The 14,440-nt window shown below is 39.1% G+C and overlaps 1 protein-coding gene across 1 annotated transcript in view; it reads left to right on the top strand.

The window, feature by feature from the left end:
* Positions 1–8,681, top strand: part of ptch2 (patched 2) — a 112,216-nt gene extending 103,535 nt beyond the window's left edge. The window contains exons 22-24 of the mRNA XM_060830522.1: positions 439–714; positions 1,776–2,327; positions 3,689–8,681. Coding sequence (XP_060686505.1) covers positions 439–714; positions 1,776–2,327 — 828 coding nt within the window. The 3' untranslated portion in view covers positions 3,689–8,681. The remainder of the gene's footprint in view (positions 1–438; positions 715–1,775; positions 2,328–3,688) is intronic.
* Positions 8,682–14,440: the final 5,759 nt, after the last annotated feature.

Genomic DNA, 14,440 nt, shown 5'->3' with positions numbered 1-14,440 from the left:
TGAAATGAAGAAGAATTTCTTCACTTAGAGAGTTATGAACCTGTGGAATACTGAGATTGTATGATCAGCCATGATCATACTAAATGGTGGTGCAGGCTTGAAGGGCCAAATGGCCTACTCCTACACCTATTTTCTATGTTTCTAAGGCATTCAACTGAAACCTAATGTCATGCAAGAAGGGAAGTTTCACCAGATAAACTTACTGTGCCACATAACACCACCCTTTGTCAGCACCCCTACCACCATCACTGCCAGACCCCTCTCCCAGCACCATTTTCAGGAGTAAGACAGATGTGTATCTAAAAATAAATATTAATCAGACATGGAGTATAATCAGGGGTCCAGAGACGTCTGTGTCACCAATCTCGCTGAAGAATGGTAAACACATAGGCCAAAGTTTATTTTCCTTCATTAATCTTTTCAATCCTTTGTAAATAGATTACACCTGCAGATCGAGGCAGTCGTTTGCCAACTCCTTCACCCGAGCCAATTCCACCACCCATGAATCATCATGGCTTCTATGTCCGTTCATTTCCACGTCAGCAAAGTACGTTTTCTGAATCTTCGGATTCAGAATATTACTCAGAGACCACAGCGTCTGGGATCAGCGAGGAGGACCGGCCGCACTTTGACCAGAGTGCATACATCATCCCACCAACCCACTCACGGATACTGGTGGAGTCGGGAAGCGATCCTAACTTCCCACGAGTCACAGTAAGTGCTTTTCTTTGTCATTCAAAGCACTATCAGTTTGTCATTGGCCTTTTGACATCAATTAGTTAATGATATTGGCCATGGCCTTTAGTAAAAGGCCAAAATAAAATTTAATTTTCTTCCCTTCTCTGGAACAGGACTAACAAAGTATCTTACTCTCTAGACTATACACATAAAAACCATGATGACAATGATATTGATATATTCTTATGTCCCATATTTATTAGTCCACATCTGCTGTCAGTAACAGCTTTGAGGGTGTATTTATATCGCTTGGATTATATTAATTCAAGAGAGTAGCTCACCACCATCTTCTCATGGGCAATAAATGCTGACCTAGCTTTCAGTGAACAATAAATAAAGAAAATATTGTTTTCAGAAAAATGTATTTCTACTCAAGCTAATTGTTGAGTGAAAGACCTACTAGCTAATATTTTGGGGGGTGGTAAAGCAAAAATGGCCTGAGTACTTCTCTATCTCATCCTCCCCTCTGCTATGGCACTGCTCTGCCTTAGTATGAGCAATTGCTGATATTCAGATATCTATATGCTTGGTAACCTTGCTGTAAAAGGCGAGGGTTACATTCCAAACCTGTTCCTGTGAATTATATGTATGAGTGTAGGGATGGAAGAATAGCTAGGATGTACCATTGGATGCTAGTGTAGGGAAATTTCTCTTGAAGTAACCAATCATGCATTTTACTTTGAATAATTATTAAATAATAAAATATCAGCCTTTAGTGCTGTCTTCACAAGGTTAAGTATCTTAGTATCACTATCTTTCAGGTTCCTATGCAGAGTCAACATCGACCTCTGCATTCCTAATATCTGATAAGATGTAAGCTTTTAAGGCCTTTATAATACTTTAGACAACTGCTTGCAATGCTAGGCTGCCACCTCACCATGAGCACTTCAAGTAAATTAGGGATGGGTAATAAAAATTGCATTTTCTAGATTGTCCTATGAATAACTAAAACGAATCTGATACAGTAATTCTTAAAATGTGAAAGATTTGTTGAAAACAAATATGCAGACAATATTGCTTTTGATTTTCTCCAACAGATTGTGAAACCATACAAAGAGCTTAATGATTCCTCTTCAAGGAAGAATCACATAAACTCAAAAGGACAACCTCAACCTACTGTGGATTCTGTTAGTTCTCAACTAGCCTGGCAAGAACCTAAAGACTTACAACAAGCAACAGGAGAAGGGGGACACGTCTCTAACAATGGTCTGCACAGTAGGAGTGCTGTTCAACCTATCCAACCTGTCAATTCCTCTAGGGGTCAACACAGGTCTCGGAACAACAGGACTCACCATCCAAGGACTACACTTCCAGCATACTCGACCAGTGTGCCTGGATCAAGCAACCCTTTCACTACGGTGACTGCCACGGCATCAGTGACACTGGCTGTGCACCCGGGTGTACCACAGACATTTAAAGGGTACACACATGAAGGGTTCGAGGACAGTGAGTCAGACTGCTTCGAGGAACCGCACATAACCTCCTCATATGTGAATCATCAGAAAACGACAGACTCCAAAGTGGAGATTTTTGAACTACAGGATGTTGAATGTGAAGTAAGGAGCAGAGAAGCCTCAAGAAGGCATTAGGTGAGTTTTTTCTTTCTTTTTAGTGGAAATGCTCCACAATAAAAATTCAAGCACAGAATCAGAATTTATTTTGACCTTAAGTATTATATTTAATATATTTGCTGACCACACCTTTTTCTTTCTACTTTTTTTATATATTATATCACCATTTCTCATTGACTTTCCTGGTATATCCAACAATGATTTGCTTTCTCCCATCTTTGTGACGGTTTGCTGCATTTTTCATGGAGAGGGGTGAGAGTCACACTATAGAAAGCAAACTACACCAGTGTTCATCAGTGTTTAATGGTTCTGATGTTCTTGCAGGATGTACAATATTGGATTGCATGTACATCTAGCGTGTACTGAGTCCTGTCCACAAGCTCCGTCCTCAGAGGGAGGGGTCTCAATTGTTTCTTGTGATTGTGATAACATTGTCAGTAACCATTCCTTTCAAGGTTTTGGGCTCATGGCTTAATTAAGCTTAATGGTCATCAGCTGAACAGGCCAGATAGGACAGAGCTTTTAAATTCCCAGGCTGAGAGTATTTATCTAAACTGTATTTGCTACATTTTGGAAAGGCATCAGTTCCCCTTAGAATCTCCTCCTGATGTAAAGTCTCCTGATTAGCTACATACTGTGTACTTCCTTCATGGAGTTGCAAGTGTGTCTGTAACCTCAAAGCAATCCAGCATCTGAACCCCACAAGAAGTCATTGTCGGGTAGATCAGCTCGCTCAGCATTATTGGACCTCTTATCAAATCAGACGGCTTCCTAGTCTGTTGACTTAATGAATCACTGGGTATAGTTGCTCAGTCAAGTGAGGCAGCTGGCCAAAGAAAAAGGTTTCTTGATGTACTCTGACTAATGTTATATACTGATTCAGTCTTTATATCTGGGAGTTTTAGTTTGCATTTGGTCTTTTTTAGTTTTGCTCTCGGCATTTGTCCCTCTGCCTATATCCCGTCAGCACGGTGTTAAAGTCAGTTGAAGTGCAACTTAATCAGAATCGAAGAAAGATTTCTTTGCTGATGAAAATGCACAGGAAAGTTTACCTCTAAACAAAACAATAGAATTTTTCAATAACTTCAAACTTACACTTCAAAATGATTAAATGTACACTTTAACAGCAATCAAATAATTCTGATTCCAATAACAGGGATTCAAGAGAAAAAGAGACAGTATTTTAACTTTTTTCTCTTTGTAAATCTGTAGTTAGTTAAGAGAATAACATAATTTGTTTGGACATTATAATTTCACTGATTTTAGATGGTGAAACTCTGATTAACATAATAAATGATGATGCTGATCATAAACATAGGTTATAATGTTTGTTCTTGGCTTTATGTTAATGATACTTTTAATGTTCACCTTCTCTGCAGGTCGCCTCACATGCAAGTGGCAACCAAAGAATGCTAACATTCCCTCCACATCCCGATGTCCTTCAGCTCAAGAAACGTGTAAAACTGCCTATGTACATAAACTTCATGACAGAGACAGGAAATTTATATTAAAATATTAAGTTGCCGTTTAAATATATTTTAATACTAAAAAACAAAACAAACCTATTTAATGATGTACTGTATACTTCTGTATGATATACTGTGTAAAGCACCAGAAAATTCAGAGGCAGAGTTCTAATGAATGGTAAGATATGTAGTCTGTGTACAATGAAGAGAGTTTTTGTATCTTTGGGTTCAGATAAGTGATGATTGCTTGATTATTTTGCTGCTACTCTTTTTAAAACTTAATAGTTTATATAGATTAAAATTCTGCCACCACATCACTTCTTTACCTTGCACCCCCCACCACCATTCCGTTACGACTTTCTTTCTATGCAAGTACCTAGTTACATAGAATAGAATCCCTACAGTTTGGAAACAGGCCCTTCGGCCAACAAGTCCACACTGACCCTCGAAAGTAACCCATCCAGACTCATTCCCCTACATTTAACCCCTGACTAATGCATCCGACCTACCTAACCTGTACATCTTTAGGTCTTTACCATGAAAGATGTTTTACCAGTTTCAACAAATTACCATGGTTACCAAAGCATTTTGCTTTTCTCACAGGCTTGTGTATGGGGCTGCCCAGATTGTACTGTAATGTTGTTAAAATTTAGTTTAATGACCTAAACTGAATCCTTTTTTTTGAAACATCATCTTTTTTTCAAACACAAGTTCAAGAGTTCATAAAGACAGCTACCTGCCATAGTATAAAATGATTTTTCACCCTATCTCCTCTAACAATGATATCATGAGCAATCTAGCCAAGTGTACAGTAATTACAGTGTGACTTAGCCTATGGGCCAGACTATTAAGAGCATGCGGAGTAACATGAAGTTAAAGTCAGGCATTGTGATGAGGATTACAGAATGCAATTTCAAATAGATGAGCTGTTACCAATTATTAAGGAGGAGACAATACTAAAATTTATTTTTCCTTCTCAGAGTGTTGACTTGTTGGTAAGGTGTGCTTCAGTAGATGCCTTTAAATACCCTATCCATATGATTGCTCTTCAATGTGTGAAATGTGACAGTTGGGTGAGAGTAAGCTATTAGACATGATGGCCATAGTTACACTTGATTCTGTCCTTATCCACATGCAGAGCTTGCTGAAAAGCTATCTGAGTCAGAAGTCTATAAGGAATTGAAAAAAAGCAGCAAAAAAAAACCTGAATGATGGCCTAATGGAGATCTTTAAAATTTGTCAGGGTAGATAGATGTTTCCACTTGCGGGGCAGTCTGAAACTAAGGTCTGTAATTATAAGGTAGTCACAAATACATCCAGTAAGGAATTCAGAAGATGTTTTACTAGAGAAGGATGAAAATGTGGAACCTGCTACCACACGATCAGGTTGGGTAGAATAATTAGATGCCTTTAAGGGGAAGCGGGATTAGTACATGAGGGGGAAAGAAATAAATGTTGATAGGGTGAGATAAAGTACAATGGGAGGATGCACAGATGAACCATGAGCTCTGGTAGAGGCCAGTTAGACTAAACTGCCTGTTTAAGGAGAATTCATTGTAATTCCTTCATTAACTGAGGAGCTGGGATGAATTATGAAAGCCTCCATTGATCTTTGCTAATTTAACACAGAAAGTGGACCAACATCTTGGTCCAAATAGCTCACTAACCAGTCCGTTTATCTGCTCAGCCATCGGGCAGCTTTAACTTTTCTTCTGCTTTATAAATGTCAGGCATCTTGGTGTTAACCAGCAGGCAATGAATGATTCTACTAATTGCAGTACAGTTTTCATTGATCATTGTAATTGAGGTTTTGTTTAATTTTGTGCACCTTTCCATTTAGTTGTACTGTTTATATGAGTTTATTAGTGATGTCCTGCTCAAGAAGAATAACACTTTTCATATTTCTGTATTGCCAGTATTGCTTTTGCAGTGCCACCCTTCTTAGCCCAATAAAAATAATTATGCCTGTGAGAAATTGCAAACTTGGACCCATGACCCACCATACCATGTGAATAGTTATTTGAGCTTTCAGCTCAAACAACCTGACCAGTTTTGCTCCAACCATATAATATGTACATATACACGATATAACAGTTTAAGGGTCCTTTCTTTTCTAGAATTCTGCTTTCATTCTTAGTAGTTGTTAGTGTTTGATCTTCCATTTTCTTATAGGGTTTGTCAGACATTGTTTAAGGTACTAACAATTTATCTAATTTGTAGTCCTGCTTATAAACTACAGCCAAAGCCACACTGAAACCTGTTGTGTTTGACATCCTTGAGTCCTGTCTCCAAATTTAACTAATCTGAATTTTCCCTTCTGGATGAATATATCTCGAAAGATACCTAAATGAAGCAAACAATGATTGGAAGTTTAGGCATTTTGGTAATCAACCTGCAATCTTCAAAACTATTATTAATTTCTTTATAGAATAACAAAAATCATAATTGCTTGAATAGTATTGGTTGTGACAATAGTGGTGATTTAAGCCGATTTATCTGTGGCCCACTTTGAAATGCATGAAATCTAATTCTTTAAAACTGAATGATAAAAAGACTGAAGATTAGTCTCAAAAATTGGGTTATTTCACTGTTCCAATCATTCATTATTGCGTTAATGCAATTTAAATGTTGCCCGTGTGTCTTCTCACAGTCATTGTGTTCTCATTGAATACACAGCTCATTTAAGCACCAAATACTCAGTTTTCTAACCAGACTAAAGAGATTGGAGCCTCATCCTGTAAAAATGAATGAATGAATGAATGAAAGTATTTTAATAGTTTTTTTTTTGCCAGGGGTGTTATATTTATATTTTTGTACAATATTGAAAAAAAAACGGTGTTTGTCACAGAGGTACTTACCAACAAGGCTCTGGATCTTATGCTGAGCCACATGGTTTGAAATCGTTAGGATGTCCCAATAAACTACATTAACATACATGATGTGCCATTTATACAATGCCATATACTTGAACCCACTAATCCCAACTCTTGACATAACACAGGAGAAGCTGGTAGGGTTTGTAGGTGTGTATCTAACTGTTGCCAATGTAGCAAATGCAAATTTTGTTAGAACGATTTAATTATAAATATATTTGAGGTAGAATGGTTGCTTGCTTGAAATTTCAACATTAAGTATCAATTTTCTGAACTTATCGAGATTGATTTGCTTTCTAATTTTATTTTACTTTTTTTTCCTGCTTTTGAGGCCAGACATTTGGTGCACAGTCTAGTCTGGGTGGCTGACCATGAATATGACAAATGCCACTAGCAGGTGAAGCCCATCACTTACAAGAGTCCCTTACAATCTTCACTATCTGTTAGTTCCCATCTTTTGTCCCGTCTGTTCTTTGAAGTTAATCATTAAAACAATATCTGCTGGTTTTCAAATTCCAAAAGAAAATTGAATTGATCCTCTCCAATAAGGTCATTTTTTAAAAAAATTATTTTGAGATAGAAAATGAGAATACAAAATGGAGAATATAACTGGGCATTGTGATGCAGTCCAATTTGTTAATGATTTTATGTAATATTTTATAAAGTCAGCACATTGTGTTTAATTAATACATGTTTCCTGTGATCTCCCTCTCCCCTTGTGGTTTTCAAACTTTTCTTTACACTAGATCCTCCAGAAATACAACTCTTAGATGCCACCTATCCTCAATTCTGGAAAAGTCTTCACTACCCAGATAAACCTAAGTGTTGCAGTTCTTTAATATGCAAGAACAGAAATGGCATACTGGTAGGCTATGAACACAGAAGTCTAATGATCTTACATCACCGTCATTAACCCCTAGATCTCCTGGACCCCAGTTTGAAAAACCTAAGTTTCTAGTCATCTTATACTATCTCTATAGAAAGCTACCCAGGGATCAATTGGCTACAGAACCTGGAATCCCAAATGATCAGCATTCACAGTATCACTGCAGGAATAGTTTCCACTCTATGTGAAGAAAGTTTTTGAATGAGAATTTATGCGATGTTAAAGTACAGAAGTGACGGAGCATTGAGAAACCATGTTAAACGTAGAGAAACATGGCCATTTAGTCACAGGAATGAAGTACCGAAAGTGACCATTGCATCAGCTTCTACTAGCTCCAAATTTTGCATCTTTCAAACCAGTCACAGGCACAGTTGACGATCCAGAGTTTTAAGGGTTCATCTCTGCGATTTGTCTAATCACTGCCAGTTCAACAAATGCAGGGAACTTTTGTTTATTCTAGAACTTTTGTAAATGTATTTGAAGCAAAACGGGGCTGCTTCAACTTTAAAAAAATGTAAGTGTACAAATGCTGTATCTGTCTAACATGTGAGGGGAGAAAAGAGAAAAACATGTTTTTTATTGTAGATTCCAGTAGAAAATATGTCTTGTCTCTTTCTGTGAGGTAAAAAAATCTTGTAAATTGTAGTTACTGTAGCAGGAAAGAAAATATACCCTCCACATGAAAAAAACTCTAATCTGCTCATGTGGGCTATTTTTGGTTGATGGGTATATGTAATCACAGTTAAAATATTGTATGCCATATAAGTTATTTATATAAAATTTTTATTTTTGTAGTTGTACAGAAGTAGCCCTCTGACTGAAGTATATTTTTAAAGAGTAAATATATATTATTATATTATATATTGTTAATTGGGTTCATTACTAAGGTTTGGCGGCACACCTTCTCGTATACACTTCTGCAGAATGAAGGATGTGTACTGAACTGTTACTGTCTGAGTTGTCATCTTGTTTTGTTATGGCTCCTTGCATCCTATTCATTCCTGTTAATTGAGTTGATCATTTGGACATCCAGACATTGTGACCAATAAGCCTGCTCCGTGTGACTGTTATACTGCCATGTTTAGTCTCCCAGCACAATAGGAGATTAACTAACACAATAAAAATAAATATGAACCATTTAATCTAATGGTTGTCCTGTGTACTTTATCACATTTTCAGCAGCTAAACAGTTCTTAAATTTTGAAGCATATTCACTATTATTTTATCTATCAGCTGACATTTTCCTCAAAACATTTTAAATTTTCTCAAATCAGGAAAAATAATTATTGTTATATCTGTGGGTACTTTTTTCATTCAGAAGAGGTGAGTGTCACTGGCAAGGCCAGTGTTTATTGCCTATCCTTAATTGTCATTGAACTAAGCACCTTGCTGGGCTATTTCCGGAAGGCGTTTTACACTCAACTACACTGCTGCCAGTCAGAAGTAACAGGTAGACCGGACTGGGATAGCAGATTTCCTCTCCAAAATTGGATCATTAATGTACCAGTTTCATTTTACAACAATCACCATGATGGTGTATTGGACAGCAAAGAAGGTTATCTCAGAGTACAATGGGATCTTGATCAGATGGGCCAATGGGCTGAGGAGTGGTAGATGGAGTTTAATTTAGATAAATATGAATTGCTGCATTTCGGAAAAGTAAATTAGAGCAGAACTTATACACTTAATGGTAAGGTTCTGGGGATTGTTGCTGAAAAGAGACCTTGGAGTGCAAGTTCATCATTCCTTGAACGTAGAGTCACAGGTAGATAAGATAGTGAAGAAGGTGTTTAGTATGCTGTCCTTTATTGGCCGGAGCATTGAATATGTTGAGGTCATGTTGAGGCTGTACAGGACATTGGTTAGGCCACTTTTGAAATATTGTGTGCAATTCTGGTCTCCTCCTTTCGGAAGAATGTAGTGAAGGGTTCAGAAAAGATTTACAAGGATGTTGCTAGGGTTGAAGGATTTGAGCTAAAGGTGAGGCTGAATAGTCTGGGGTTGTTTTCCCTGGAGTGTCAGAGGCTGAGGGGTGACCTTATAGAGGTTTATAAAATCATGAGGAGCACGGATAGGGTAAATAGACAAAGTCTTTTTCCTGGAGTAGGGGAGTCCAGAACCAGAGGGCATAGGTTTTGGGTGAGTGGGAAAAAAATTTACAAGGAACCTAAGGGGCAATTTTTTCACACAGAGGGTGGTGAATGTATGGAGTGAGCTGCCAGAGGAAGTGGTGGAGGCTGGTACAATGACAACATTTAAAAGTCATCTGGATGTGTATATGAGTAGGCAGGGTTTAGAGGGATATGGTCCAAGTGCTTGAAAATAAGATGACTATAGGTTAGGATATCTTATCGGCATGGACGAGTTGGACCGAAGGGTCTGTTTCCTTGCTGTACATCTCTATGATTCTATGACAATTGGTTGCCAGGGTCACCATTTCTGAAACAAAAATTGCTGGGGAGCTGGCAGCATCTGTGGACAGAATGTTTCAAGTCTAGTATCCCTGCTTCAGAACGAATCCTTCTTCAGTTCTTTGTATTATTTCGCTATTACTGAGACTGCTAATTTAAATTCTACGAATTGTCATGAAGCTGCCATTAGCCTGAATCTCTGGATTACTAAACCAGTAACATTACCTCTATGTCACCATCACCCCAACATACGTATAGCTACTGACTGAGGGGAAATCTGTACAGCTGCACTTTTGTGTTATTCTTCTAATCTTTGAGAAAGATCTTCACAATCATTTGGTGCTACTGAATCTCAGAAAATAAAAAAAAGATACTTAGCAGCATTACTTCCAGATAATAAAGTATATACATGTCGGGCCACTAATACAGTCACATAACCGTTACATGTATTTCATTATAAAATGATCCTGTCAGTCAAATATATGAAACAGTGAATGATATGAATTGGTTATGGTAAAAGCCAAAGTGTAATTGAGGATCAGAATCTATCCAGAAAGCAAATATAATTCATGAGCTGTAAATCTCTTGCTCATGCAATAAAATGGAGGCATTCATATTTGCGTTACAAGTTCACAATTGGTGACTTTTTTTTCAAACTCCATTTGTGAGATTGGGTCATGCCTCTGGAGAATACATCCACCATCTGCTTTTCAAATCAAACCAGATGCTGCACAGTTTGGGAGATTCTGCATAGATGCTCTTTCTGATGGGTTTTTACGTGGAAACGTGGGACAAGTTGCTTTATAATAGTGGACGTATACAGCATGAGTGAGTATCTGTCCTGTCCATGTGACCAGAAGCTTTAGAGGTATTGACAGAATTGTGACCATTTGCTTTGAAGTCATCTGTCAAATGCAATTTGTAGCAATTAAAAATAACTAGGTTAACATTTATAAAGTATGTTTCACGTTCCCACCCATTCACCATTACCCATTCCCCCCTCCATTCACCCATAACCCCCATTCTCCCCCTCTTTGCTCACCACATACTCCCATTATCATTCCCCCACACCCAAATTTCCCATTACCATCTCCCCTTTCTTCACCCTACCCTCCTCTCATTGATCTCATGGAGCAGTTGATGAAAGATATGAACACCTAGTTTTCAATCAGCAGGAATCGAGCATCAGCAAGTAGTCAATTAGGACACAGCTTCCAGTATAAAAATGTGCAAACTTAATAAAAGGCACACTGTTGTTGGCAATCAAGCTGGGCTCCATGGCAGCCATGCCTACTTCGGAACTCACAACCCCAAAATCTTGACTCCACTAGAGGCCAAGAGCTATATTTTGGGAAGTACTGCTTTATGTCCACGTGAGAGTGTAGGTTGGGCCCTAGCTGATAACTCACCTGAAAGACATGTCACCGACAGTACAACATTTCATCAATGTCAATGTTTCTAAGTCCTCCCCTTTGATCTCAGATGAATCTACTCATTTCCAATGCTGAAATAATTAAGCCAAACTGCAACAAGAGCTGAGTAAAAAGTGAGGTCTGCAGATGCTGGAGATCAGAGCTGAAAATGTGTTGCTGGTTAAAGCACAGCAGGTTAGGTAGCATCCAAGGAACAGGAAATTCGACGTTTCGGGCCAGAGCCCTTCATCAGGATGAATTCCTGATGAAGGGCTCTGGCCCGAAACGTCGAATTTCCTGTTCCTTGGATGCTGCCTAACCTGCTGTGCTTTAACCAGCAACACATTTTCAGCTGCAACAAGAGCTGTCCGTACATTCAATTAGGAGAAAGTGTGGACTGCAGATGCTGGAGGTCAGAGCTGAAAAATGTGTTGCTGGAAAAGCATAGCAGGTCAGGCAGCATCCAAGGAGCAGGAGAATCGACGTTTCGGGCATAAGCCCTTCTTCAGGCTTATGCCCGAAACGTCGATTCTCCTGCTCCTTGGATGCTGCCTGACCTGCTGCGCTTTTCCAGCAACACATTTTTCAGTCCATTCATTCAATGCCAACCATTCTGTTAAAGGCATCATCGTACTCCAATTCATTGCTAAATAATTCTTATGGAAAATCAGACACAACTGACAATTGGACAATTGGCTTATTCTGTAATGCACTGCTGCCCAATAAATGGTTATTGAAAAGGTGTAAAATAGGGTGTATGAAATAACAGTATGTAGATAAAATTAATGCAAGCTATCAAATCCTGCGGTTCCACTGAATTTCAGAAACTGTTTAAGCTTCAATATAATGGTTTATAGCTTCATTGAAAATGCTTGATTGGATTATTGGCTTGTAGCTCACTCCCAGGCATCTATTATCCTTTGACCTTTTCACACATACCCTTTACATACCATCCAATTGTCCAGAACTGCTCCACAGCTGCAATGGGTAATTACTTGGAAGTATTCTATTAGTTTTAGAATGAGTACTACAAGATTAGTTGTCATTCCTGGCATACCCTCCACAGCTGACATTCAGTCTGCGTACATGTTGTCCCCAAACATCAATGTTTCCTTAAAGTATGTGTAAAATATATTTAAACCAAAATAATCTGAATAAAATGAAGCTAGTTACACTTTTGAATAGCTCTTTATGACCTTTAACGGTAGCAGGGAGGGTTTTGGAGCTCCCTGTGTGAATATGTTCACACATGCATCTCTTGTTCATTTAGATATTTCTCATGCAACAACTTATATTTCTATTTTAATGTTTAAAAATATCTCTCTGCATTTTATGGAGGCAGTTGATAATGAATCACATAAGATACTACCAAGGCAGATGACCAAAAGTTTGATTAAGGAAATAATTTTTAAGGAGTGAGTCAAAGGAGAAAAGAGAGGTAAAGAGGTTTAGGATAGTTGAGCACAGGGGCCTATGCAACTGAAGCCCCAACAGAATCCGAGAATCCCATCTGGCCCATCAAGTCTGCACAGAGCCTCTGAAGAGCATCCCGCCCATACTCCATAATTACCATGACTAATGCACCTAACCTGCATGCTACACAGCAATTATTTAGCATGGAGAAAGTGAGGACTGCAGATGCTGGAGATCAGAGCTGAAAATGTGTCGCTGGAAAAGCGCAGCAGGTCAGGCAGCATCCAAGGAGCAGGAAAGTCGACGTTTCGGGCATGACCCCGAAGAAGGGCTCATGCCCGAAACGTCGACTCTCCTGCTCCTTGGATGCTGCCTGACCTGCTGCGCTGTTCCAGCGAATTATTTAGCATGGCCAATCCGCCTAACTTGCACACTACACAGCAATTATTTAGCATGGCCAATCCGCCTAACTTGCACACTACAGAGCAATTATTTAGCATGGCCAATCCACCTATCCTGCACATCTTTGGACTGTGGAGGAAACCAGAGCACCTGGCAGAAACCCAGGCAGACAAATGTAGAACAAAGAAACTCCACACAATCGCCCATTGCTAGAATCGAACCCAGATTCTGTGAGGCAGTGGCATTAACCACTGTGCCACCCAATGGTGGGGACAATTAAAATTGTGGATATTTATGTGGCCAGTGGCGGCACAGTGGCACAGTGGTTAGCACTGCTGCCTCACAGCACCAGAGACCCGGGTTCAATTCCCAGCTCAAGTGACTAACTGTACGGAGTTTTCACATTCTCCCCGTGTCTGCGTGGGTTTCCTCAGGGTGCTCCGGTTTCCTCCCACAGTCCAGAAAATGTGCAGGTAAGGTGAACTGGCCATGCTAAATTGCCCATGGTGTCAGGTGAAGGGGTAAATGTAGGGGAATGGGTCTGGGTGGGTTGCGCTTCGGCGGGTCGGTGTGGACTTGTTGGGCCGAAGGGCCTGTTTCCACACTGTAAGTAATCTAATCTAATCTAATTAGAGGAGAACGTATCTCAGAGAGTTGTGAGTCTGGAGGAGATTTCACAGATAGGGAGATATGTGGCCATGGAGGAATTTGAAAATAAGAATTAGAATTTTGAATTTGAGGTATTGCTTACCCAGGTGTAGGTGCATGAATACTGGGGTGATGGATGAACACGGAATGATGCAACAAGGACAAGGGCAGCATAATTTTAGTTGGTCTTGTGTTTACAAACGTTGGAATGTGGTAAGCTAACCTGGAGCATGTTGGAATAGTCAAGTCTACAGAAAACACAAGCACACTAAGGCGTTCAGAGACAGATGAGTTGAGTCAAGAGTGGAGTTACAGAAATGGAAATAGGTGATTTTAAGCAATGGCACAGATATGAGACCAGAAACTAATTTCAGAGTTAATTATGACACAGAGTTTGCAAACAGTCTGGTTCTATTTCAGACAGTTGCTTGGAAAAGAAATGGAATCAGTAGCTAGAGATGGAAACTGAATACCTTTGGTCTTCCCAATATTTAATTGGTTGGGGTCTTTGCTCTTCCAGTACTGAAATGTCAAATAAACAGGAGAGGCATTGAAGAGGTTGTGGTGAGGTGTCATCAATGTACTTGTGAAAACTAATAATGTGATTTCGGACAATGTCA

The sequence above is a fragment of the Hemiscyllium ocellatum genome, chromosome 9 (assembly GCF_020745735.1).
Source record: "Hemiscyllium ocellatum isolate sHemOce1 chromosome 9, sHemOce1.pat.X.cur, whole genome shotgun sequence".
NCBI lineage: Eukaryota > Metazoa > Chordata > Chondrichthyes > Orectolobiformes > Hemiscylliidae > Hemiscyllium > Hemiscyllium ocellatum.
Note: the sequence above shows the minus strand (reverse complement) of the source record. Positions and strands in the feature narration are given on the sequence as shown.